Source organism: Mesoplodon mirus, assembly GCF_964341445.2.
Source record: "Mesoplodon mirus genome assembly, chromosome: 3".
Lineage (NCBI taxonomy): Eukaryota > Metazoa > Chordata > Mammalia > Artiodactyla > Ziphiidae > Mesoplodon > Mesoplodon mirus.
The window spans coordinates 57119937-57145677 of record NC_138978.1 but is presented as its reverse complement, the minus strand read 5'-3'; the positions used below and the strand labels follow the sequence as shown (position 1 = coordinate 57145677).

General features: G+C 36.4%; 1 protein-coding gene across 1 annotated transcript in view; it reads right to left on the bottom strand.

The window, feature by feature from the left end:
• Positions 1-23608: 23608 nt before the first annotated feature.
• Positions 23609-25741, bottom strand: part of ATG4C (autophagy related 4C cysteine peptidase) — an 87349-nt gene continuing 85216 nt past the window's right edge. Inside the window, exon 11 of the mRNA XM_082613087.1 lies at positions 23609-24749. Within this exon, the coding sequence (XP_082469213.1) occupies positions 24582-24749 (168 nt within the window). The 3' untranslated portion in view covers positions 23609-24581. The remainder of the gene's footprint in view (positions 24750-25741) is intronic.

The window sequence follows — 25741 nt, the reverse complement described above, 5'->3', positions numbered from 1 at the left end:
TCTGCAGGGGATTAACTGCAGGACCCCACGCAGCTACTAGAATCTGTGGATGCTCAAATATCTCATATAAAATAGTGTAGTCCAGCTGGTTCTCCACATTTGCGGGCTCTAAAAATCAGTTGAACTGAATAGGACTGATAGGGTAAAAAAGACTTAGTTCAGGGGTTTTGGTGACCAGAAACTCAGCAGGTGCTAATGATTTGGCTGCTAAACTTGGCTAAACTTGGCTTCTGTTTTGAATAGCTCCCCACTGACCACATGGGAGCTCTTAATGTTGCATGGAAAGTCCTGCAGCCTCATATTCTATGACTTTCCACGCATGCCACCACACCCTACACACCACACACACACATACACACACACTCACTCACACCTTCTGCTTCAGTAATACCAAACTATTTGTGACTTTTCTGAGCATACTATACTGTTATGCAGCTTTGCACCTGCGCACACTGTTCCCTCTTTCTGAGATGCCTTCTTCCTCTCCAGCCCCCACCTTACTCACCATAACTCATGTTTACACTTTTTCGTACATAAAAGCTTTGCTTGGGTATAACCTTTAAGAAGCCTTCTTTTAATCTCCTCCCCAACTCACCCCATCTCCCAAAGTTAATCATTCCTTCCTACTTGCTACCTCTACACCTCTGCACATGGTCCTCTCACAGCATTTATTATGCTGTATTGAAATACAATTAGTTATGTCTGTCTTCTCCACTGTTTTTAGGCTCCTCAAAGGCAGAACCAAGTAATATTCATCTACAAATTCCTTGCACTTAGTTTAGTGTAAGTAGATCTCTATATTTGTTGAACTGACCTGACAGAGGGATCTTCATGAACATGTTTATCATTTGCTATGATATTGGACTTTGTATTGTAATACACATGGACACCAAGCTCTACAATGAAAAACAAAGTGAAACTATTGAAACTGCCCAGTAATTTTAAGTTAAATAAAAAGGATCCAGGGCTAAGAACTTAGTCTTAGAATGGAAGAAGGGGAAATTCTAACCTTTAAATTTCTGCTACCCTTATTGCTTTTGTTTTGAAAAGATTTAATCAGGAAGCTGGTCCCAAAGAACACTGGGTTTCTGGTCTTGGCCTTCTAAAGACGATATTCTCAACTCAGAAACTGAACCACTCATTTTATCAAACATTTACTGAGAGTGTACAAAGCATGGTGCTAAGCACTGGTATATTCCAGAAGAGATATTTTGAGGCTAAAGTGAAATAATAGTGGAGCTTTACCATACAAAGTTATAGGGCCATTAATATGTATAAGTAGACTCTTGGCTTATAGTTATCCTATACTATGCACAATGACAACTTTTAAAATAATAGTTAACATCTATTGAGTGCTCATTATGTGTTATGAACTACCCCAAGCCCTTCTTTTATGCATTCAACAAATATTTATTGAGGTCTAATATATTATAGGCACTATACCAGGTGCTAGGAATCCAAAAGTAAACAAAACATACAAAACCCCCTGGTCCCTAGGAATTTACATTCTACAGGGGAAGACACAATAAACAAGCAAATAAAACACACAGAATGCCAGATGGTGACAAGTGCTATGGAGAAAGGTAAAACAGAACAGAAATAGGAAGAGCCTGATGTGGATGTGGCAGTGAGGGGGGTGCAGTCATCAATGAGGTGGTCAAAGAAGATACTGGTGTCAAGGTGATATGCATGCAAATACCTAAAAGTGGTAAGGAAACAAGCCATGAGAATATCTTGGGGAAGGGAGTTCTAGGCAGAGGGCAAAGCAAGTACAGAGACCTAAGGCAGGAGCCTACTTGGCATGTTTGAGGGACAAGGAGGCCATGTGGCTGAGGAAGAGTGAGCGATGGACAGAGCTGGAGGAGACAAGGTCAGCAGGGTAACTGGGGACCAGAACATGAAGGACCTTGTTAGTCATCATGAGGACTCTGGTTTCCATATTGAGTGACTGGGACCCCATTTGAGGGTTCTGACATGTTTTTTGTTTGTTTTTTTAGTTGTGGCATGCAGAATCTTTAGTCGTGGCATGCAAACTCTTAGTTGTGGCATGTGGGATCTAGTTCCCTGACCAGGGATCCAATCTGTGCCCCCTGCATTGGGAGCATGGAGCCTTAGCCACTGGACCACCAGGGAAGTCCCTGACATGGTTTTTAAAAGATCGCTCTGTTTGCTATGTTGAGAATAGACTATAGGGGGACAAGAACTTAAGTACAGAAGCTATTGCAATAATCCAGGTGAGAAATGACAGAGGCTTGGAACAGGACGGTAGCAGTGGAGTGCTGAGGAGAGGCTGGTTTCTAGATGTATATATATATATATATATATATTTTTTCTAGCTGTATATTTAAGTAGAGATGGCAGGATTTGTTGATGGAATTGATACAAGGCATGAGAAAGAGAGAAAGAGGAATCAGGGGTGACTTCATGGGTTTTGGCCTGAGCATCTGAGTAGCTAGAACTGCCCTTTACTGAGACAGAAGACTGTGAAGAAGGCAGATTTTTCTTGGGGGGGGGGGGCAGGCCGGATGGGGAGGAGAAATCAGGGGTTTAACTTTGATTGTATTGCATTTGAGATGCCTCCTAGATATCCAACTGGAGATGTAAAGCAGCTAGTTAAGGGAAAGAGTCAAGCTGGAGTTATACATTTGGAAGTAGGCACCATATAGATGGTATTTAAGGTCATGAAACTTGAGGAAATCATCAAGGGGTATAAACATAGAAGAGAAGAAAAAAGGCTGAGGACTAAGCTCTAGGGCACCCCAACATTTACAGATTAAAGAGATGAGGGGGAACTTTAAAAGGAGCAGTGAAGGAGGAGAAAAACCAGGACAGCAAAGATCAGCCTCTGAAATCCTCATGCAGATATGTGACTAGAAACTATCCCTAAGCTCCCTTTTCTCGTCTCCCTTAAATCCCAAATTTCCCATAGTTAAAATAACTTTATTTTTGTTGTAATTAAAGTATAAGATGTCTTCCAATTTGTGGGCTACACCACCTGTGGTACTATTCAGTTCTCCCTTCATTCCAGGTCATATCCAAGTCTTGCCTCAATGTTACCATCTGTGATAAATGATGACTAGTAGCAGATGGAGATGTGAATTCAGGCATTAGAGATGCTATGTAGACACAGAAAAAGAAGTGTTAGGATCTGGTTATCTTACCTTACTGTAAACCCACAGCCAAGTCAGGTTCAATCAAGGCCATACCCACATTCTCCTGCTCTACGTAGATGCACCAAGGTGCCATTTTGCCCTGCCAACATAACTCTTGCTGGATAATTCTCCTCACTGTCTCACCAGGCCAAGCACCTGATTGTCAGAAGAAAACAAAAACTATCATTGCAAAATTGAAGTATACTCAGCTTTTCCTTATTTCTTTTTAACCAGCATGGATGGGGGTGGGAGGGGACAAAAAGCAAAAAAAAAAAAAAACATGGTCCTAATGATGTAGCTACAACTTAATTTTTCCAGACAGATCCAAGCCTGGTTCTTATAAACTGGAAAGAAAATCTGAGCAACAAAAGAAGGGTTCTAATCAGAAGACTGTAAACATAAGACTAAGTTTCCCACTGACTGGGCTCTTTCCTAGGTAAAAAGGCTTAGAACAGCTCAAAATAATATAAGCATTTTGACCCTTTTAAAATCACACATAATCCTTGAATACAATGAGCAAACAGGCTGGGTGGCTTTAGGTCTGTCCGCAGCTGCAGGCAAGATGATGCATTTAGCCATATCCGCCCCCACAAAGGTTGGTTCCCCCACATGCCACCCCAGCAGTGCACGGATGAAAATGTGGATTTTTTTTTTTTTTTGGCAGCCGAGAATCTGATACATGATCCTATTACAGTCCTAGGCACCTATTAAATATGATTGAAACAATGCCCATTGGAAGTCTTAAAACCTTAACAACCAGTTTTACTTCCAAAATAAAGTAAACTGCCAAAAGTTCTGATAAAAGTGACACTTTATATTTTTAAGTAGTACAACTGGAATTTTCCTATAGCTATAGACAAAGGAATTCTTACTCAGATAAGTAGAAGAGCACCAATAAATTTAAGGTAGCTTATGCAAGTTAGGCACTAATGAATGTCATCTTCTGTTTTGTCATGAAAAAAGATCTTTCTGCTGCTAAAGGAGACTGATTTAGATTATGAATAGCTGTAGTGATTTGCAAAAATGGCTCCAGAGAGATAGAATGAGACTCCATATACTCATGGCACTTGAGGTTTCTGCCCTTTTTGTTGAAAATTAATTTGTCCTGTGGGTTATTGGATTCTAGCTCAGCCAATGTATATTGCTCAGTCATCACAAATTTACTTAAAATTTAGTGTAGCTGAAGTTCATTCAACAAGACAAAAGTCTACAGTTGAAAGCTTCTAAAAATCTTTTTTAAAAACTGGCTAACAGTGTAATTGAAAGTGCTGGCGTCTAACTAGATTCACATAATGTTTTGCAGGTATCAATATATACTATATTACTATGTTAGAAATAGATTTTTCACTTATTTCCCAAGAAAAAGCAGATAGGGAAGATTTATCATCCTTTGGTAAAAGGACATTTTGCTTGAAGTTTCCATATTCTGAAAAAATATAAATCCCTAAATTCAGATTTGATTCTGGAGTATGTACCATATAGTTCATTCATTTACGTATTTTATGTAATTTCAAAACAAATATTTTTAAAAGCGAATCGACTATACAACTCCTAATGTTTCCAAATCCCAAACACATTACACTAGAAAAAAATTTTAAGTATCTAAATTCTGTCTCCCTGTTTCAGCAACTCTTACTGCAGGTCACTCACTTCCTACTTAGGATGCTACAACGTAGAGGCTTATAGACTGGGAGGGTCACAGCAAAGAGAGTCATACTTCAGACAGAGCATCAGGATACAAATCACTTGCTTTTGACAAAGAGGACACTAGTTTAGTGGCCATGCTCCTTTACCCAACAATAATGAGAGGAAAAGAAAAGGGAGTATTCTTCAAAAGGGGCCCTTGTGAGAAGATACAAAGGAGACATAAAAAAAGAACAAGCAGCTAATGGTGAGAAACAGAGCAGTTTTTAGTTAATCACTCCTTTAAAGTGATTTTCCTTAATATAATCTATATTTTTCATTTTTATACATTTAAATATGTGTATTTAACACATTAAACACGTTTAAATGTGTGTTTGACTGTCTTTTTTCCCTTTGAAAATCTAGCTGAATCTCAAAACTTAATAGCTAAAATCACACTAGAGAACCTCAACCATGATTAGGGCCATTGGGGTAGCTCCTAATTAAACTGATACACCGGAGGCCACAAACATTATTTGTTCAGTTCATTTATAGCTGAAAGATTACTAGATAATAAGACTGCTTTCTATTGAAATAATATATTACAAAGCAATTAACAGCTAAACTGAAGTGGTAAAAACATTAGGATATATCATCTCATTAAGAAAAGAAACAAATAGTATCGGGGGTGACCTAAACCATAGTTTTGGACTATTTTTGGAGAGTGGCTTTTGTTTTATTCCTTGCATTTAGATTACAACTGAACTACACAACTGATAAAGTTCAAACTCTGAAGCGATCAGCTCTTTGCTTGAGGTACCATTGCGCAAATGAGATACAGAGTGCTAACCAAATCATGACACGGTGGACTAGAAATTTTACATTAATAAACCTCTTCCAGTGGAGAACTAAATAACTTGTACAGTTTTATCTATGGTTATTTGTTTCTCTGAAGATTTATGGTCCTCAGAACAGATATGCATTTTATCTTTCTCTTTGCAGATTAAAGAAAGATGATTTTAAACAGGCTTCTGACTGGCATAATCTGGAATTGCAGATGATCTCAATTTTTAAAAAAATGCTAAAAGTGAACCTGCAAGTCAAATGAAAATGACTGCGCGTGTCAGGTGCACAGGGGGAAGAAATCTGCATACAGCTAAAGAAGGCTGATCTTCTATTACCAATACTGATCCCCTCGCCCTACCTTGAATCAGCCAGGTGCAGTCTGTACATGCTTAACCAGGAATTAAAACTCTTCATGCTACTGCTGCTTTAATTGATTGATGCTAAAAGTTTAGAAAATAAAACCTAACCAGCTATTACAAAGCGCCTTTAACCAAGCCTTTTCCTTTGAAAGCAGGATCCTCAATTGAAACTGGCAGACCACATTTTTAGGTTTCAAGGAGCTCTGTCATTCTACAAGGAATGTGTCTGCCACTTCACAGGATAGCTTGAGCTGAAAGACATGTACTTTGAATCAGAGAATCAATAGAACACTTAATGGACAATTAGGAGAACAGCTGTAGGACTGTCAGAGACCCATCTGTACACAGCTCAAACAGCAAGCCTGGACAGGGCCTGGAAAACAAAGTACACTGCTCCAGGGCACTGGTCCCAGTACAAAATCTCCCTTTCATTTCTCATTTAATGTTAATATAGTGTTCTTTTTCATTACAAATTTTAACACGTGTAGAAAATTATGGAAATTGCTTAAGCCATTTGTCAACTTATATCATGTGAATTGATCAATAAATTTCAGTACTTTGTTGTTAATGTAGATAAATTTTGGCATTTAATTAAGCTCCAGTGAAAATGTGGCCACTTTTAATTTCAGCAGATGCTGCCGTTTCATTTGTAATACATAACTACAGGGGTAAATACAATCCAATCATGAATTATCACTAAATATTTATAGACAACATCGCAATTCAGAAAACAGACACAAAAGATTTTTACAATGAAACAATTACTATGAGCAAAATCTGAAATAGGTGGTGATGAACTCTAATAAGAGCTGTGAACAGAATCTTAATATAGTAGCTCTGCAAAAGAATTCCATATGTATATTTTTGTCTCATGATCCTGCCTCCATAGATTATTCTCTATTAGGCAGAAATAATTTTAGGTTCTTTTCACAGAATTGTTCCAAGTGTTAAAAGATAGTTTTCTAAGTTTGTGGAAGCTTATGAAAATTCATAAATTAAGATTAAAAACCCATTACTTCTTTTTACTAAATTTATTCAGATACAATTGGGAACCCTCTCTTAAGAAGAGGAAAATCTTACACTGCTTATTTCACAGACATGATTTGGATTTGGACTATAAGGTTGGTCAAGAGGACACTGGGATGGGAAAAGGAGGCAAGATGCTAGACAATGGGAAAAGAAGAATGAACTTTTTAGGCTTCCTCCATATGGCCTGAGGGGTCCCAATATGAAATCCTGTTCCTGACAGCCAGAAGCCTGAGAGCCTTAACCCTCCATGGCGTAATCTGACATGATAAACTGCTGTATCTCATTTGAGGGGGAAGAGGCTACCTCTTGGTGATTCTGCTGGTGCCTTCAGGGAAAAGGGGATTTAAAATCACATTGCTGTCTTTACAGTGTAATCCACTCCATAACACCCATTCCCACCATTGTCTACATGCTTCAGTAAGAGGGCCCTTCTGGCAGTGCAATCACTGCCTTTTCAGCAGAAAAGCAGACCTGAGTGCTTGTGCGTAGCGCCTTTGTAAGTATTTTTAAAAATAAAGTTTAGGGAAATCAAAGCGGATCCCTCATTCTTATTCTTCCAGTGTCTCCATGTCAAGTTGGCCATCACTGCCACGTCAGTTTGGCACTTTCTGTTGTTCTGGCAGAGGAGTACCTAGTCAGAGAAGATGATTCTCTAAATTCAGACTCTATTAGAGAAATTAGAATGAAGCAGCCAAAGGGAAAATGGATTTGGTCTTCTTGCTGAACCAAATTACACATCTAAATTCCCAGCCAAAATTTTCCCTCTGGCTCACTCTCACATGTTCATATTTCTTTTTATTACAAAACTTAAATTTCCTGGGACTTGAAATCTTCTTTTTATACCCCTAGAGAATAAAAAGGGGCTGGAAAATTCACCTCAGATCTCATGCAGATAATCAGGGATATTTTTGTAATCTCTGAAATCTAGAATTTCACAACGTCATAATCCTAGCATTTTCCTGAGTTGTGTATGTCTGTGAATTTCTTTGTCTTTAGGGGAAATTGAGGAAAGATATAGGCTATTGCCTGGGCTAAGGAAATACTGGCATTTGTTGGATGTTTGATATGGACATTAAAAAGGTAAGAAAGTTAAGATATAAGATTGGTTGAGAAACAAAAATTGAGATTCTAAAAAATTGAGATGATAATGGATTAAAGATGACCACAAAATTCTTTGCCATTTCTCTCATCAGTAAATGGAGTGTATTTCCTCTACTTGTGAATCTGGGCTGGGCTTTTGAGTTGCTTTTGCTCAACAGAATTTAGCAGAAGTGACACTGTGCAAGATCCCGGCATGAGCATTTTGAAGGCCTGGAAGCTACTGCATTTGTGCTCTCTTAGGAGTTGCCATGCACTAAAATGTTCAGGTTAGACTAGCAAATGATGAGAGGTTACTTGGAGAGTGGTCTTGGAAGATAACACCATCTTGGCTGTTCCAGTCCAAGACATGACTGACTACAGCTTCATCACGAGGAGCAGAAGAACCTTATATCTGAACTCAATCCACCCACAGAACCACGAGGAAAAACAAATCCTTCTTGGGTTAAGCTGTGACATTTTCAGGTGATATGTTACATGGCAATAGATAAGTGAAACAGATTTTATACTAGAAATCTCCATTCGTTTTCTTCTCACACCTGACCTTCCTTTTGAAGTTTTGCCAACTGGCAGTCATCACCTGTTTTCCTATTCCTCTTGCAGAAGTGACTCAATAACAATAACACAAAAAGCCAAGATATGAATTGGGAGGGAGGGGTAGAATTTTTTTTTAAAAAGGAACTCAGACTGGGACTTCCCTGGTGGCACAGTGGTTAAGGATCTGCCTGCCAGTACAGGGGACACGGGTTCAATCTCTGGTCCGGGAAGATCCCACATGCTGCAGAGCAACTAAGCCTGTGCACCACAACTACTGAGCCTGTGTGCCACAACTACTGAAGCCCACGCACCTAGAGCCCTTGCTCCATAAAAAGAGAAGCCACTGCAATGAGAAGCCCATGCACTGCAACAAAGAGTAGCCCCCACTCGCCGCAACTAGAGAAAGCCCACGCACAGCAAAGAAGACCCAACACAGCCAAAGATAAATAAATATAATTAATAATTAAAAAAAAGAACACAGACTGATTCCCTCTGCTCTTAGTTTTCTATTTTCTCTCTTGATGGTTTCACTCACTATCCCAAGTCTACATCAATGCTCAAATTGGACACCAAAGGAAAGGCAACTTCTGTAACAAGAACTCCATCCCTTTTCAGGACTCTAGTCTTGAAAGTCAACTGAACGACCCAATTTACTTAAATAAGAGTAGATTTTTAAAAAGACATCAGTAGATGTTCTGCTATCTATATTAAAGCTACCAAATATTAACTCTTTAAAATGAATTTTCTCTCAGCTAAAAGAACAAACTGGGGCTTCCCGGGTGGCGCAGTGGTTGAGAGTCTGCCTGCCGATGCAGGAGACACGGGTTCGTGCCCCAGTCCGGGAAGATCCCACATGCCGCGGAGCGGCTGGGCCCGTAAGCCATGGCCGCTGAGCCTGTGCGTCCGGAGCCTGTGCTCCGCAACGGGAGAGGCCACAACAGTGAGAGGCCCGCGTACCACAAAAAAAAAAAAAAAAAAAAAAAGAACAAACTGAATCCTAATTAGAGCTCTGTCCTACATAGCTGTGTAACTTGGGCAAGTAATTCTATCTTTGGCGGCCTTGGTTTCCTCATCTGTAAAAAGAAGACAATGGACTAGATAATCTTTAAGGTCCCCCAAACTTGGCCACCTTTCTAAGATATATGTCATTTTCCAGGTGATGCCAGCTCACTTGTAATCCCTTATTGCAATCATGTTAGTGTCAACTAAAAAGTCCTTCTCTATCGCCCAAGGCAGGAGTGAATATATCCCTAATCTAATATTCTACCCCTGAATAATTGAGGTGATTGTATAATTAACTTTCTCTCAGAAAGCATAACCCTATTTTTTTTTACTCCATCATTCTATAAGAACAAAGAAGTATGACAATTTGTCTTACAATGCAGTTCTCTAAATGGATACCTGTTCTTCATAAAGTTCATAAGAAGTCAGTACATGTTTTGTTTGTGGAAAAGATCTGAGAGGAACTGAGAGAGGGTAATAGCTTTTGCATGGAAGGTAACAGCTTCAAAACTTACTGATTCTTATGTCATATCTGACACTGAAAATGCTGACACTGAAAATTCTGTTGTATTTCAGGAGGTCTTCATGAAACCTTGCTAACTTCTGGGTTTTGTCAGAAACAGGATATTAATGTGTCATATACATCTAATTAAAAAACAAGCAAAAAAAAAACTTAGGGCTCTCTACCTCATTGCATTACTGTAGTAAATATTTGGCATGGTAGATATGGTAAAGTTAGTTTTAACTTATAATATCTAGGAAAAGAACAACATGGTTCATTAATTCTATATACAATGCCAAAATTTAGCAGTTTCAACCATTTATGGAGTCAAATAGATCTGGGGTGGAATCCTGGATGAATCATTTACCAGCTGGGTAGCCTTGGGCAATTTGATTAATCTCTCTGAGTCTCAAGTTTCTTCCGTATAAAGCACAGATTTCTGTCTATGGCATAAAAATGAGATAATACGTATAAAGTGCCTAGAATAGTAAGCACTTAGTAAATAGAAGTTACAACTAAATGTGAACTCCATGAGAGCAGAAACCTTGCCTGTTTTGTTCACCTTTCTATCTCAAGTACATAGATAAGTTGTATAAGTAAAGGATTTTTTCTCTGGCCAACAGTTCCAACTTCTTTCCATGGCCTTGTTACATTGTTTATCAAGTAGAAATCATTTCGTTTGAGTTTCATGCCCTGTAACCTCCTCTGCTCATTAAAACAAGGAATGAACCATCTAAAAGATAAAAATCAGAGGGATAAACCCTGCATAGATCACTGATCCCTGGTAAATTAAAAGTTCTGAGCATGAACTGAAGACAACCATGGCTCATGTGGAATAGGAGGATCCCTGATCACAAAACAGATACCTCTGGAAGCTGTACTAACTACCTTTACAAAGGCCACGCCTTAGGTGAGCTTCTGCTTTGGTAAAAGTTTTCTAACAAACAAGCAGACTGGGTTTTAGGGGATTCCTGTGGAGTAGCTGAAATTCAGTCTAGTAGAGGAATAAAATGAAAAGAGGTTCTAGACAATTTTCCCCAAGTCAATCAGTGACCAAATTGAAATTATAACTCACATTGCTTAATTTTCCAATCATTATTCATTATTGACCATACTTATTTGCTTCTTATATTGAGAAACAATCTGCTTAGTGGTATGAAGCAACATTAGAAAACAAGGTATATAACACATGTTCTCAATCTTCCTTCAAGGAATCCTTCCTTCAGGCTGAATTTGCAACATACCAGAAGAAATCTTACAAAGATCGATGATCAAAGCCTGCCCAGGGGTCCTGCTGCCCCAGATGGAGAATCAATTCTGGTTCATTTTCATATGAACCTACTTCTAGTGTGGCAAACAGTAATTGAGGATAAGATTATTCCATCCCAAACTGTACCAGATCTATGCCTAATCGATCATCTCTTATGAAATGAGTCAGTTTACTGGGTCTCTACATATGGCAGACACAAAATACAAAAAGATTCACACTCCAAAACAAAACTACTGAATTCCAATCTTCCTATAATTACAGAGAATTAATATGGCTATAGGTAAAGCTAAAGCCAATGAAGATATAAGACTTAAAAGCAGAAAAGAGAGGGGTATCTGCCAGAGTTGGGGGGTGGGGCGTGTCAAATCATAAATATGGAACCTGGTATTAATTGTTCTAAGTTCTTGATAGCACGTGGTATATGACATGAACTCATCCAAATCACAGTGACTACTTTCCTCTTTCTCCATTCCCACTCCTGTGAGAAGGAAGACAGCGGGCTACAGGAAATAGGAGCATAGAGTTTATAAGAAGCATTACCACAGACAGAACTCGGGCTGAAACTTGGGTGTCTTGTTCTTTGTACTCAGGGTTGAATATACCAAGTTATAGAAGAGCTTTCATTTGATTCTAAATCGTCACTTTCATATCAGCTTGCTTGTAGCTCTTGAGATTTTAAGATTCTAAGAGCTAGTCTATCTAAATGCAAACAACAATAATAATAATGGTGTTTCTTTTCTTTACATATTAATATTAAGAAAGCATCCTTCTTTATGTTGCAGAAGTCAGGCAAACCATAATCAAGGCCTTTCTGGACTTGAGGAGGAGTGGACTCCATTCAGAGATTGTGGGTTTGCTTCAATTTCCAGAGTATACCAAATAACTTCAGAGGATCACAGACAGCCTAATGCTAGTTCTTCTTGAGAAGTGGATGTGTACATGTGCATAAAATGTATATTAGAAGTATATTAATGCAATTCTATCTCAACAGATTTAATTCTTAAATGCTACATATACTTGTTTAATCTCCCATTTTAAAAGTAGAAAAGGTTAGATTATAACATCAGGTTAGCTCTCTTTGAAGCAGGTAATAATTAAGTTGATTCACTGTTGCAATTACTGTCAAATCCCCCTTAATTACCAGAGATTTTATAGCAGCTTCATTATATGTCTGCTGTAATGCATTGTGGCCCTAAGGAGAAGTGTTGCAGGAAATTCTGCATAGCATGGATAATTCTAACATGCAGTTACAGCTTCCAGCAAAAGCTCCTGCACTAAATTTATCTTTTTTTGACATTTCTCCCTGTTACCCAAGCAGTTAAATGAGGTAACAATACTAAAATACCGACCTAACTTTGAAAGTTACAATTGATTTCTCCATAGATATTAAAAACAAACAAAAAAATAGATGAAGGGATAAATTAGCCTTCCATAATTCCTGAAGAAGGATTAAATTATGTTTAATAATGAATTTAGATTATGGCATTCAAATAGATGTGAGATCTATATCTAAATCACAGGTATACCTCACGTTTCTACTTCTTATGGATATTTCTTAATATGATAAGCAAGACAACATTATTGCTGAATCCCTAACAGATAATCTTGCAGAGAATTATCAACCACTTTTTATTTATCAATGATTTTTCAACTAATTTCTGGGAAAAGTAATCATTTAAAATAGGTCATTTTTAAGTTTCCATATCACTGCTTGTTTTCACTGGAAAAATCTTTACAAATCAGAGCCTCTAAATTGAGTAAAGTTCAAAACAGATAACTGAATAATGTCTCTCACAGATCTTTTTTTGACCAAGGAATTTACTCCACAGAATATATTAGATATATTAGATTCAGAAAGAGTTGCAGTGTCAATGACACTATTGGCAGCTGTGTTAACAGTTAAGGGCCTGGCTTTGTACAGCAATACAGTTATTAAATTTCTCCAGAGACCATGACTCATTAATCAAATATTCATACATCTCTGTAAATACACACTGAACAGAGAATACCCTCAGAGCTGAGTATCCCAATACAAGTGCTCTTTCATGTAACACTGACAAAATCCTGAGAACATGTGGTCATGTTTTGCATTTCTAATGCACTATGTACTCTTTAATACTCCATTTCCTAAAAACAGAACACAAATGATCTTACTGATGGCAAGTGTTAGAGGGTTACAATTAAAATTATTCCACTATTGCTTCATACCATCTTTTTTTAAAATGAGGACAGTGAATCAATTCTTCTGTTCTTTGTTTACCATCAAACAAGTAATTTTTTCCCAGGCGGATGAAGAAACCCAGGCCATGCTCCTATTAATACAAGAATTTGTATTAGCATGAAAACAACAAATCACTACTTAAACTAGGGAGGCCAAATAACTTAACATATTAGCAGACATGAACTTGCTATATTTTGCAAAGTCCTCAGTCTGTTTTCTACCACTGGGAGTTTTCCCCCTATTGTACAGTAACAAAAGGTCTTTCTCAATTGTGGTCTCTGGAAAATTAGGGTCTGAAGGCCAGGCAAAGAAGAGAGGGCTCAAACTGTCGCCTCATAAGGCTACTAAGATCAGACTCTTCACCTCAGGGTAAGTAGGATGCACTACTTGAAGAGAAGAGAGAAAAGGAGCATCTTACGAAAACTTCCCATCTATTTAGCAGTTTCTCAAACAACGGGAATCTGATTCTCAACGCCAGTAAAACAAAGGCAAATCTGTCAAGTGTCTCTCATCTCTTCTTCAACCTCTTCAAACTGCCTGTGTCTTTATTCCCAGTTTTCCAAAATTCTGGCTACATTAGGTCAAAGGCTACCCTTCGACAGCTGGCCCCATTTTCATCCCCATCCAGCCCAGCCTTCCTCCACTCTATGTGCCATTTTCACTAGCGCCTGCTTCTCGGTCCTTTGGAGCCTCTAACTCTCTACCCTCCAGGGAAAACTAGAACAGGCTTTGGAATCAGGAGAGGTTTAAATCCCAGATCTGCAAATTATCAACTGTGCTAACCTGGCAAGTTACTGTATCTGAAATGTCAGTTTCCTCATCTGTAAAAGATGATAAAAATAACTAATATCCCAGGATTTTTGTGTAGATTAAATGAAATAATGTTTTTTATAAAATACTTGGTAAGTACCCAATAAATGGCAGCTGTTGCAATTGTTATCATCATTGCAATCATTAACCCTCTTTCTCTTCACACTGACTCCAACTTTTCTTTCCCTGACGATACTGATTCCCATCTAAACTCAACCAGCAGAGACTCCTCCCTCTATCTGAATCCCTCCCATTCGGGGGGGGGGGCGGTGAGGGTGGCTCTGCATTCCCGCTTCCAGGTGCTGCTCTGTCATCATCTCACACCCTCTCCTCCTGATGTGCATCCATCTACTTCAACACTAAAAATGCTCCAATTCCGGATTTCAGCCTGAACTTCTGCCTTGCCTATCATCCTCACGACCTTCTGTCATTCCGTTTCTCCCACTTCCCCACTTTAAAGCCTTTGGGAGCCTGGTAAAGTCTATGGGCCCATTCTCAATAAAATATTTTAAAATGTACATGAAAGGCACATGGTTACAAAGGGAATAGTTATGAAAATATTTTAAAATTTGATATATAGTAATATATTGGCTTCTTTATCAACACATTAGTAAGTCCTAGCAGCAAGTCCTACCATAATTTCAAGGCAGTGTAAATATTTCAAGATAACCGCATTAACCATGGTACGGAAGAATTTATGATTTCTATGAGTTGCAAAGTCCTAGGTACTGCTAATATTACTATACTTTTTTGCCTACATTCTTAGTGGAAGGAAATGCTATGTTTTAGTTAGATGTTAGTGAAAATAAAGATGTAATTTTTTTCACATCCAAGTTCACAGACCCTTGAATTCTACTCATGGATTCATCAGGTTAAGAACCTCTACATTAAATGACTTACTGTTCCTCAGCCCCACCTAAATTCACTAAGTTCATCCATAGACTCTACAGAATTATATCAAAGTAAAACAGACTCTAAGGATAGGCCTTGAGAAATCTTCTTCAATTTTAAATCTTCATGTTTTGTTTTGTTTTGTTTTTTGTGGTACGCGGGCCTCTCACTGTCGTGGCCTCTCCCGTTGCGGACTACAGGCTCCAGACGCACAGGCTCAGCGGCCATGGCTCATGGGCCCAGCCACCCCGCGGCATGTGGGATCTTCCCAGACCGGGGCATGAACCCATGTCCCCTGCATCGGCAGGCGGACTCTCAACCACTGCGCCACCAGGGAAGCCCAAATCTTCATGTTTTAGTGTTAGAACTAAACCCCAGTTCTTCTGACTTCTATACCCTTTGTTTCTTCCTTCATACATCCTTGCTCCTGTGGCTCTCCTCCCAGGCATCTACCTACCTAAGTGTAAATTTCAGCCTGACCCTCAAGATCCTCAGTAATATAGCTTTGACATATGTTTCATTCTTATCATTTATTCTTCTATCCACATCATTGCAGGATGTTTATTATCATCATTCCCTCACTAAATGCCACCAGTGCTCCCTGGTCAGTAGAACAACCAAAAGCAGCCACATGTACCTCAAACGTGCCCTATGGGGATAACCCCCCACCCCAACTCCATTTTCATTTAGAAAACATGTCCACGGACCCTGTCTCTGAGTCTTTGTGCTGTTTCCTTATTAGCCCCACTACTTACTTCACCACTGCCTATATACCAGACTTTTAGGGTTCATCTCAAATGACACCTCCTCCATGAAGACATTCCTAATCTCCATAACCAGATGTGAGCTCTCTTTTGAAACCAAATACAATTTTATTTTATAGAATTTCTATTATAATTCTTCTCTTCCCCTACAAAGTGTGACCATCTTTTGGTGTATTTTCCCCACCCTTAAGTAAATTTCTAAGCTTCCTGACAGAAGTGTCACTTTTTTACCTCAAGGTATTCTACAGAGCCTGACAGACACTCAATATTGGAGTGGAATTAAGAAGTTTTAGGGGTTTTGATTTTTTTTCTTTTCTTTTCTAACTCTTGTTCTTCAATGCCAGTTCCAAAAACAAAAACCAAAAAAACCTACTCTTAAAGCCTTTTCAAATTTTAAGACAGAGATGAATGAAATCTTGACAACAGTTTTAAAGGCTAACACTTATTGAGTACTCACTATGTGCCAGGCGTTATTTCTAAGTGTTTTTGCATGTTTCCTCACTTAATCCTCACAATAGCCCGATGTGATAGTTACTATTACCCATATTTTATAGATAGATTAAGTAACTTGCTCAAGGCCATGTACATAGCTAGTAAGTGCTAAAGTCACAATTTGAGCAGAGCCAGTCTGACTCTATAGTTTAACCAGTTCATTTATGCCATCTTCACGGTGGAACACTGGAGCTTGACAGGGAAATTAAGTATCTGTTTTTCCCTAAGTATAAGGATTCATAATTTTTTCCAAACTAGCAGTATTAAGTGAATATGTAAAGTCTTAGTTTTGAAACACTTGTTCTGGCTGTAATCTAGTGTAATTTGATATGTTCTTTTACAATATGACCATACCTATACGACCTATGTTTTGCATGTTTTATTCCTTTGCAAACAAATCTTTGGTGTTTGGAGCCAACTTCATACTATGTGGAAATTCAGTAACACTTTATGTTTTAAAAATAAAGACTGAAAAAAAAAGAAGAAAAATTTTGCAGAAATTGACAAGCTGAAATGAATATGAAAATACAAGGTATTCAGAATTGCCAAAATTATCTTGAAAAAGAACAAAGTTAGAGGACTCACTTCTCAATTTCAAAATTTACTACAAAGCTATAGTAATCAAGATAGCATGGTACTGGATAAAAAACAGGACCTACTGTACAGCACAGAGAACTATATTCAATATCCTGTGATAAACCATAATGGAAAAGAATATGAAAAAGAATGTATAGAGATGTATAACTGAATCACTTTGCTGTACAGCAGAAACTAACACAACACTGTAAATCAACTATACATCATATACATATGGCATGAGGGTAGACATATAGATAAATGGAATAGAATTGAGAGTCCAGAAATAAACTCTTACATTTATGGTCAATTAATTTTCAATAAGAATGCCAAGACCATTCAATGGGGAAAGAATAGTCTTTTCAAGAAATGGTGCTGGGACAACGGGACGTCCACATGCAAAAGAAGGAATTTGGACACCTATCTCACACCATATACAAAAATCAATTCAAAATGGATTTAAAAACCTAAATGTAAGAGCTAAAACTATAAAACTCTTAGAAAGAAGTACATAAATCTTTGTGATAGTGGATTAAGCAATGGTTTCTTAAATATGACACCAAAAGCACAAGCAACCAAATAAAAAATAGATAAATTGGACTTTATTGGTGTTTCAAAGGATACCATCAAGAAAGTAAAAAAATCCACAGAATGGGAGAAAATGTTCTTAAATCATGTATATCTGATAAAGGACTTGTATTCAGAATATGCAAAGAACTCTTATAACTCAATACATATAAAGACAAATAAGGAATTTTAAAACGATCAAAGGACTTGAATACACACTTCTCCAAAGAAGATATACAAATGGCCACAAGCATATGAAAAGATGCTAAACATCCTTAGTCACTAAGAAAATGCAAATCAAAACCAGAATAATGTACCATTTTACACACATTGGATGGTTAAAATTAAAGACAATAACAAGGGTTGGTGAGGAAGTAGAAAAATTGGAACCTTCATACATTGTTAATGGAATTGCAAAATGGTGCAGCCACTTTGGAAAACAATTTGGCAGTTCCTTAATTAGCTAAACACAGAGCTACCATATGACCAGCAATTCCATTCCTAGGCATATTCCCAGAAGAAAGGAAAACAAATGTCCACATAAAATCATATACACAAGTGTTCACAGAAGTGTTATTTGTAATAGCCAAAAAGTAGGAACAACCAAAATATCCATCAACTGATAAATAAACAAAATGTAGTATATCCATCTAATAAAATATTATTCGGCCACAAAAAAGAATGAAGTGCTGATACATGCTACAATGTGGATAAATCTGAAAACATTATGTTAAGTGAAAGGAGTCAGCCACCAAAGGCCACATATTATATGATTCCATGTACATGAAATGTCTGGAATAGGCAAATCCACACAAACAGAAAGTAAATTAGTTAATAGGTACAGGGTTTCTTTTTGGAGTAATGAGAATATTCTGAAATTTGAGAGTGGTGATCACTGTATAACTCTGCAAATATATCTAAAACCAATGAACTGTACACTTGAAAAGGGTGAATTACATCTCAATAAAGTTATTTTTTTAAAAAAAACATGATACCACTTCATGCCCACTAGGATGGCTATAAATCAAAAAGACATTAGACTTTCATATAATCTGATACTCCTAAATGACCTTTAATATTATAAAACTTGGACTTTGGAACATCAGCTGACAGAGAAGCACTATGAGCTCTGAGCCGATGCTGTGTGCCAGCTAATACCACAATCTTTGTGTAGCAGCTTATACAATATTGGATTTTATATTTCATTTCCCCTTATTTTGTAAACATGACAGGAAAATAGAAAAAAGAAAGTGCTAAAACTCACGGTAAGAAATGTAGGTCTCAAATTTCGTATAATTAATATAAAGATAGAAATAATCATCAGCCTCAATGAAATGCTCACTGGACTTTAAGTCAATCAACTGTATGTTTGACTATAAAAGAACAAAAATAAAGAACATCTATGAGATGCTAGTACTATAAGATTATGTCAAGACTATATGAATAAAATAATTTTATAATGTTTTTAATATTTCCATAATATTTTATACTCTCTGGGACAGAATCTTCCTTAAAATATTGTTTGAAAGCATCTATGGCTCAGTTCCTTCACATTCAGCTGTTTTAAGTGTTTACAGGAACATATTATGTACAAAAATAAGAGTCTCTCTCTAGGTCTCTCTCTCTAGACATGGGCTGGTAGCCACAAAACTGGCCAAGCACAGTGAATCAGGTTTAGGAACCAGATAAAAGGCACAGGAAAGACTACATGCTCAGAGAGACAATGTCATTACACAAATCAAAAGTTGAAAGACTGGTAAGTGGTGGCTCTCTCCATCAAATAGAATGCAGTTAAATTTAAAAAATAAGAATCAAAATTCAACCTATTAAACACAAAATAGAAGACAATATAGACAAGTGAAAATACTATGTTGAGGTAGCAGAGGTGTAGGGTGGACTTTTTTCTATGATATCTAGTTAAAGTAACTTGGAAATAACTTAAATATGTATGTGTGTATCTCTCCATTAAAACTCCCTGGTAACTTACTAGATAGAGTCCTAACTATGGACTCTCCTGACCTGCACCATTATAGGATCATCCAAGTCTCAGGACTCCTTAATTGTCTCCTTAATCCCAGATCTAATTCCCCATTTTAGATTCATTAGCTATAATTTGATACAACTGAATTGATCAGAACAGTGCTGTATAAATAGCAAGTAGCTACAAGGATGCCACATTGTACAACTCCAGGAGTGCCATTCATATTACACTGAAAACAGTGCCCCCCTGGAGGTGTGCAACATGGCAGCCACATACCTTTTGGTATCAGTCAGTATTTACTTTCTTCCAATGCCTACATCAAATTTTAAATCATCCCAGGGACTTCCGTGGTGGTCCAGTGGTAAAGAATCCACCTTCCAATGCAGGGGACGCAAGTTCAATCCCTGGTCGGGGAACTAAGATCCCACATGCCACAGGGCAAATAAGCCTGTGTGCCACAAACTACAGAGACCACGCGTTCCGGAGCTCACAAACCCTGGGGCCCACACACCACAACTAAAGAGAAGCCTGTGCAGCACTAGAGAGGGGCCCACGCACCGCAACAAAAGATCCCACATGCCACAACTAAGATCCAATGCAGCCCCAAAAAAGGAATAAATTAAATATATATATTTTTAATTTAAATCATCCCAGCCTTCAATCCTTTTAAATTCATACTTTTTACCTGTGTCAGTTTGATATGGTGTATTTGCCTAGACACACTCAAAACTTGCTGTCAATAATTCTCTCATCCATTTGTTATCAGACTTCTATTGGACTTCTAACTTTCCTTTCTTTACCTTTCCTGCTTATAAAATAACTTCTTTTAAAACCCATGAATTCCCAATTCTTATTATATTGTCTTAGTATAAAATATAAGTATTATATTTATACTTATTAACTTAATTTTCAATAACATTATAAATGAAAGATAATTCTCTGTAGAATTTTTTTGTGATTCATTCTTGAATGACAGCAGTATCTGGACTATTGACTTAAAATAGGGGAAAACTTGAGTTTCTAAATTTCTGGAGGAATTGGTTAGAAGGTAGCACAATTAATTTTTCTACCTAATACAAACATGTATTCTCCACTTTTAGCATATTTTTCTTTTTCTTTTTTTTTTTAAAGTCTTTATTGAATTTGTTCCAATATTGCTTCTGTTTTTATGTTTTGGTTTTTTGGCCCCGAGGCATGTGGGATCCTAGTTCCCCAACCAGGGATCAAACTCACACCCCCTGCATTGGAAGGCGAAGTCTCAACCACTGGTCCACCAGGGAAGTCCCTAGCATATTTTTCTTATTGTGAGAAAATAAGTGAAACTTTATAGTAGTTGTGAATGTTTTGGGCCATTGCTTGCCACCAATAATGCTGAGGACTTCTGCAATAATGACTCTAAATATAATATTTTCCAAAGTTTATAGGCAAAGAGAAAGTCTTTATATAACCATGAAAACCACATAAAAATGCTTCAGATTTCTAAACTGACTTAAGATTCAAACTATAAAATGATAGGAAAAAATAAAAAATAAAAAAATAAAATGATAGGCAATTTATATTTTAGAATCAATAGGATGTTTCCAATTTTTCCTTGTCGGATGTTTCACCTTTTCAATTCAGTACCTCAAGATATTCAGTCTAAGTGCTCAACTGAATATAGTACTATTAAATTGTGGTTGATTGACAATAGTGAGGCTATAATAAATATTACTGATTAAGTATTTATTCTCCTAAAATTTTTTGAAAGACACTTGCTCTTCTTTTTATAGAAAATAATAATCCATTATCCTTTCTAAGAAATTGTCTCTATCAATATATTCTGGATATCTTCATTTCACTATTATTTTAAATTCTCAATCTCCTCCTCATCTTATGTCTGTTTCAATAGAATTCATATAGTGATTTAATATTTTCAAGTGTTTTTTCATTATCTGTTCTTCCTATTGTGTCCTGTTTTTGGAAAATCCTTTATACTGTTTTTATGATTGTGTATGAAAATATAGTCAAGACTTAGATGTACAATGCAAGCTACTGAAAGTGTCCTGTGATAAACCATGAAAATAAATCTTTCTTCTAGTAGCAAAGAAATTAGCAGAGAAAAGGAAAAAAAAAGACTCAATTAGTACGATTTGACCAGAAATACAGTGCTTTCTGGCATGGAATAAGAGAAAGTAACAAGAGATCTCTAAAAAATAGAGATTTCTGACCTAAAATTGGACAGACGATACAGATGTCATTTTTGCTATTTTGTTTCCATTCTCCTAAAAATAAGATGACATTAACATATATATTTTTAGATACATTTGCCCTTGGACAATGCTAAATCCTAAGGTTAACAGAATTTTTAATCCTCTAAAGTTGTCTTCTCACTAATACAAATTCAATGGGGTTGGTTTAACGTAAAAACAGAAAAATGGATACCTCTGAGAAATTATTTTGCATAGACTTACACTATAAAGGATCTTTTCATTCAGTCATTCACCAAATGATGACTCTCTAGATTGCCTTCTGGTGGTTAATACATTGACAAAAGGGGATTCAAAGTGTCAAATTTTATGAAAAAGAGAGAAAAGAAACCTTTGCCACCAAAAACTCACATCAAAAATTTTTTTAATTCATTTCTGAAATGTTAATGGTAAAATCTAGTATCTTAATATTGATGTCCAAATGGAGGATCCTCCTATCATAATTCTAATAGAACACCCATCTTAGAATCTTGTCCTTTTTTACTTTCCTTTATTCCAGGCTGAAAGAGATCATCCAATAGCTTTATTGACTGAGTTTACTGGCTGTCAGAACTTTAAATGAAATCTGTGTTCAAAACAAAGTCTGAAACCTCTATTCTAAATCTAATGATGTAGTTTTGTTTGCTGTCTTTCCAATAAAAGATTAGCACAACTTCTGGCTGGTCCTTGGCTGAAGCTGATTTTTTTATTATTAATAGGCAAGATAAATCCATCAGCCTATCTCTCAATTTTCATGAATGCATGCATTCATTCATACATATTGTTGAATACTTTTTATATGCATATTATTGTAATAATTTCTGATCCTAACCATTTATTCTCAGTCATGGGGATGATTGTATTGTAAGACCTGTCTTGTCTGTGCAATATTCTGAGTATTTTCAATATAATGCAATGTAAAGGAAGTTTCTCCCTCCTCTCACCTCAACTTTGTCCAGGTGTAATTTTGTCTCATCCCCAAATATGCTGTGAAAATAACAGAATGCTATCCTGTAATTCTAAGCTTGTATATAGTCCTTGTAAGAGAACACTTACAGTCAGTTCTGATTTGTTTGAAGATATGGTGCTCTCATTTGATGTGTTTGTTGTAGAATCCTGTGACTACTGCAGGTGTATAGGAACAACAAATTGCAGTACTTTAGACGAGGGAGCTTCAGTGTATAAAATCAGGCATACCACTGGCTTCTCGTTGTACCTGTACTGCTTTCGCATTCTACGAAAATCAGTACCATACTTAACTTGTCCAGATTTCATTTAGGGTAAAGGAAAATTTTAGATTACTGACTATTTTTTGAATTCAATAAACTACCTTCACCAGGAAATGCCAAACCTGATTTCTCTCATCAGGCATACCAAAGCAATCTATCTGCCCACCCTCTTTCAGTTTTGCATGTAACTCTAAATCTAACAAATAGGCTTCCTGAAGGAAAAAAATCAATGACTTTAAATGATACACAATTTTATGTCTTTATAAGTCACCTTTTCACACTGAAACATGGAAGCCTCATAAAATAAGTTAATACTTGCTTTCAAAGCAACAATATTATTTGCCTTCATTATAAATAAACAGAATTCATTTGAGACAATGATTTTTCAAATGAAAGGATTAAAATAATCTCATTAAAACCAAAACAAAGGCATTTTATGTTCTTACATCTTTATTAAAGTACTTATTTTATAAACCTGGCTCAATAATAACTCATACTTTTATATCACAAATTTGCCTTTAAGTAATACATAATACACTTAAGGCAGATTTACCTTATAGATGGCCTCAGCTTCTAAACACCAGTGCACTGATTTATACAAATAGCAAAAATCACATGGATGAGCATCTACTGATATCTTTCCTGGTACTTATCTTTAGATTTTAAAACTGCATAATAAGTAGAGTTTCCATAAAATTTCATTTTTGAGATAGGAAACAAACAATTTTGCCTTAATCTGTTAGGTTGGATGTAGTTATTATTAATAACATAAGCTTTAAATCAGTGGGGAAAACTAATACTTTACCTTCACCCCTCAGACAAGGCTCAACAGCAAGCAAAATGAGGAGCCATTATAAAATCATATTGCTAAGTATTACCTTAACTCAAAATTCTGCTTATGTAATTGTATCATATCACAGCTAAAAATTACTATTTAATATATCAAGATACATCCAAAAGCATCCTTTGGTTGCATTAGTATCAGGAGGCTTAGGCAGCACTGAAGATTCATTCTCTGCTCTTCTGGTCATTAGTATAAACTGAAGCTTTTGAAACTATTTGGTGATCCTACTTTGGGGCCCAATATCACAAAACCTTCAGGAGAATACTGAACCCAGGTGGAAGAACTTGAAGACTGGAAGACTTGCAGTTAAGGTAGAGTTATCATTAGCAGATCTTAGGGAAACAGGAATGCAGCCAGAATCACTTTTTATTAGAAATCAAAATTCAATGAATCATTTCTTTTTCAAAAAAATATCTTTAAAACTTGTATATTTTCAAATGTTCTTTTTTTAAAGAACATATAAAATTAAGGTATTTGTGAAAATAAACCAGTTTCAAGTATACTTCTCTTCATTTTGCTTCCTTCAAAGGATTTCTTCTCATCAAGCACAAATGTGCTAATCTTTATAGCAAGACAAACTCTTCTGTGCTAAATCTTTTTAATCTTTTCTTTTCATCCTCTGAGAAAAGGTCTCTTTCATTGGTTATAGTAGATGTAAAATCATAGTCTCTGGAATGACCATTTACAAAAGTAAATAAGGGATATTTCTCCTTAGAAGAAATTTTCAGCATCTGTAACAGAAAGAACAGAAGAATCCCTTATTGGATGCAATAGTGCACAGTAGGACCACATGATGAAATCTAATGTTTTAGCCCTGAATTTCTCTTATTAGCTTCTCTCATTTACATTTATCCAGTGCTACTGCTTTACTGTTCTGGCTAAAAGACAAAAGTTGATCAGCATTGTATAGTTTATTTATCGCTAAATACCTACTTCCCCATTAGGATTAGACCATCAGAAATTAACTATATTATCATTCCTACCCAAAACCCCCAAAAGTAAAGTCTTCTGATCACATTCGTTTGAAGGCTTACTAGTGAGTTAAGATTTATCTTCTATTGGTGGTAAAAGACAATAAAACAAAATGGTATCACTGATTATGGTAAAATACTGTAAATGACTGTTTAGTACCATAACACAGAAAAAAAAAATTAAACTAAGTCAAAAGGTGCATTCTAATCTCACTTCTACAACTTAACTTTGATGTGATCGTTGACAAATCACTCTAACTGAGTATCACCTATAAAACTGGGCAAAAGTTATCCAATCTCCTTATCTCAGAGAAATGTTAGGATGACCAAAAGCAATAAAAAGTTATTTTTTAAAATCAAGTTTGGTCTTTTCAAAGATTTCTATATTAAAAAAATATATTTCTGCAATAATCTAGTTAAGATGAAAAACAGTATTTTTATACACAGTAACAATCCACACTTTACATATTACCTTCTAAAGTTACATTACACAATTTAGAAGTAAAACAAGTAATACCTGGAATTTTGTGAGAACACCGACAACCTTTATATAACCTCTGTCAATTTGGCATTCGTTGACAAGCCCACAACCCATTCTAAACCATTTAAATATTTCTGTTAAACAAAGTCTATTAAAAAATTAAAACAATTTTCATTTTAAGGTGAATAAAAATTTTTGAGTGAAGGATGTTTTTATAGAAATAAACATTTCTATAGGTAACCAGGACTTATAAGAAGGATTTTGAAAAGTT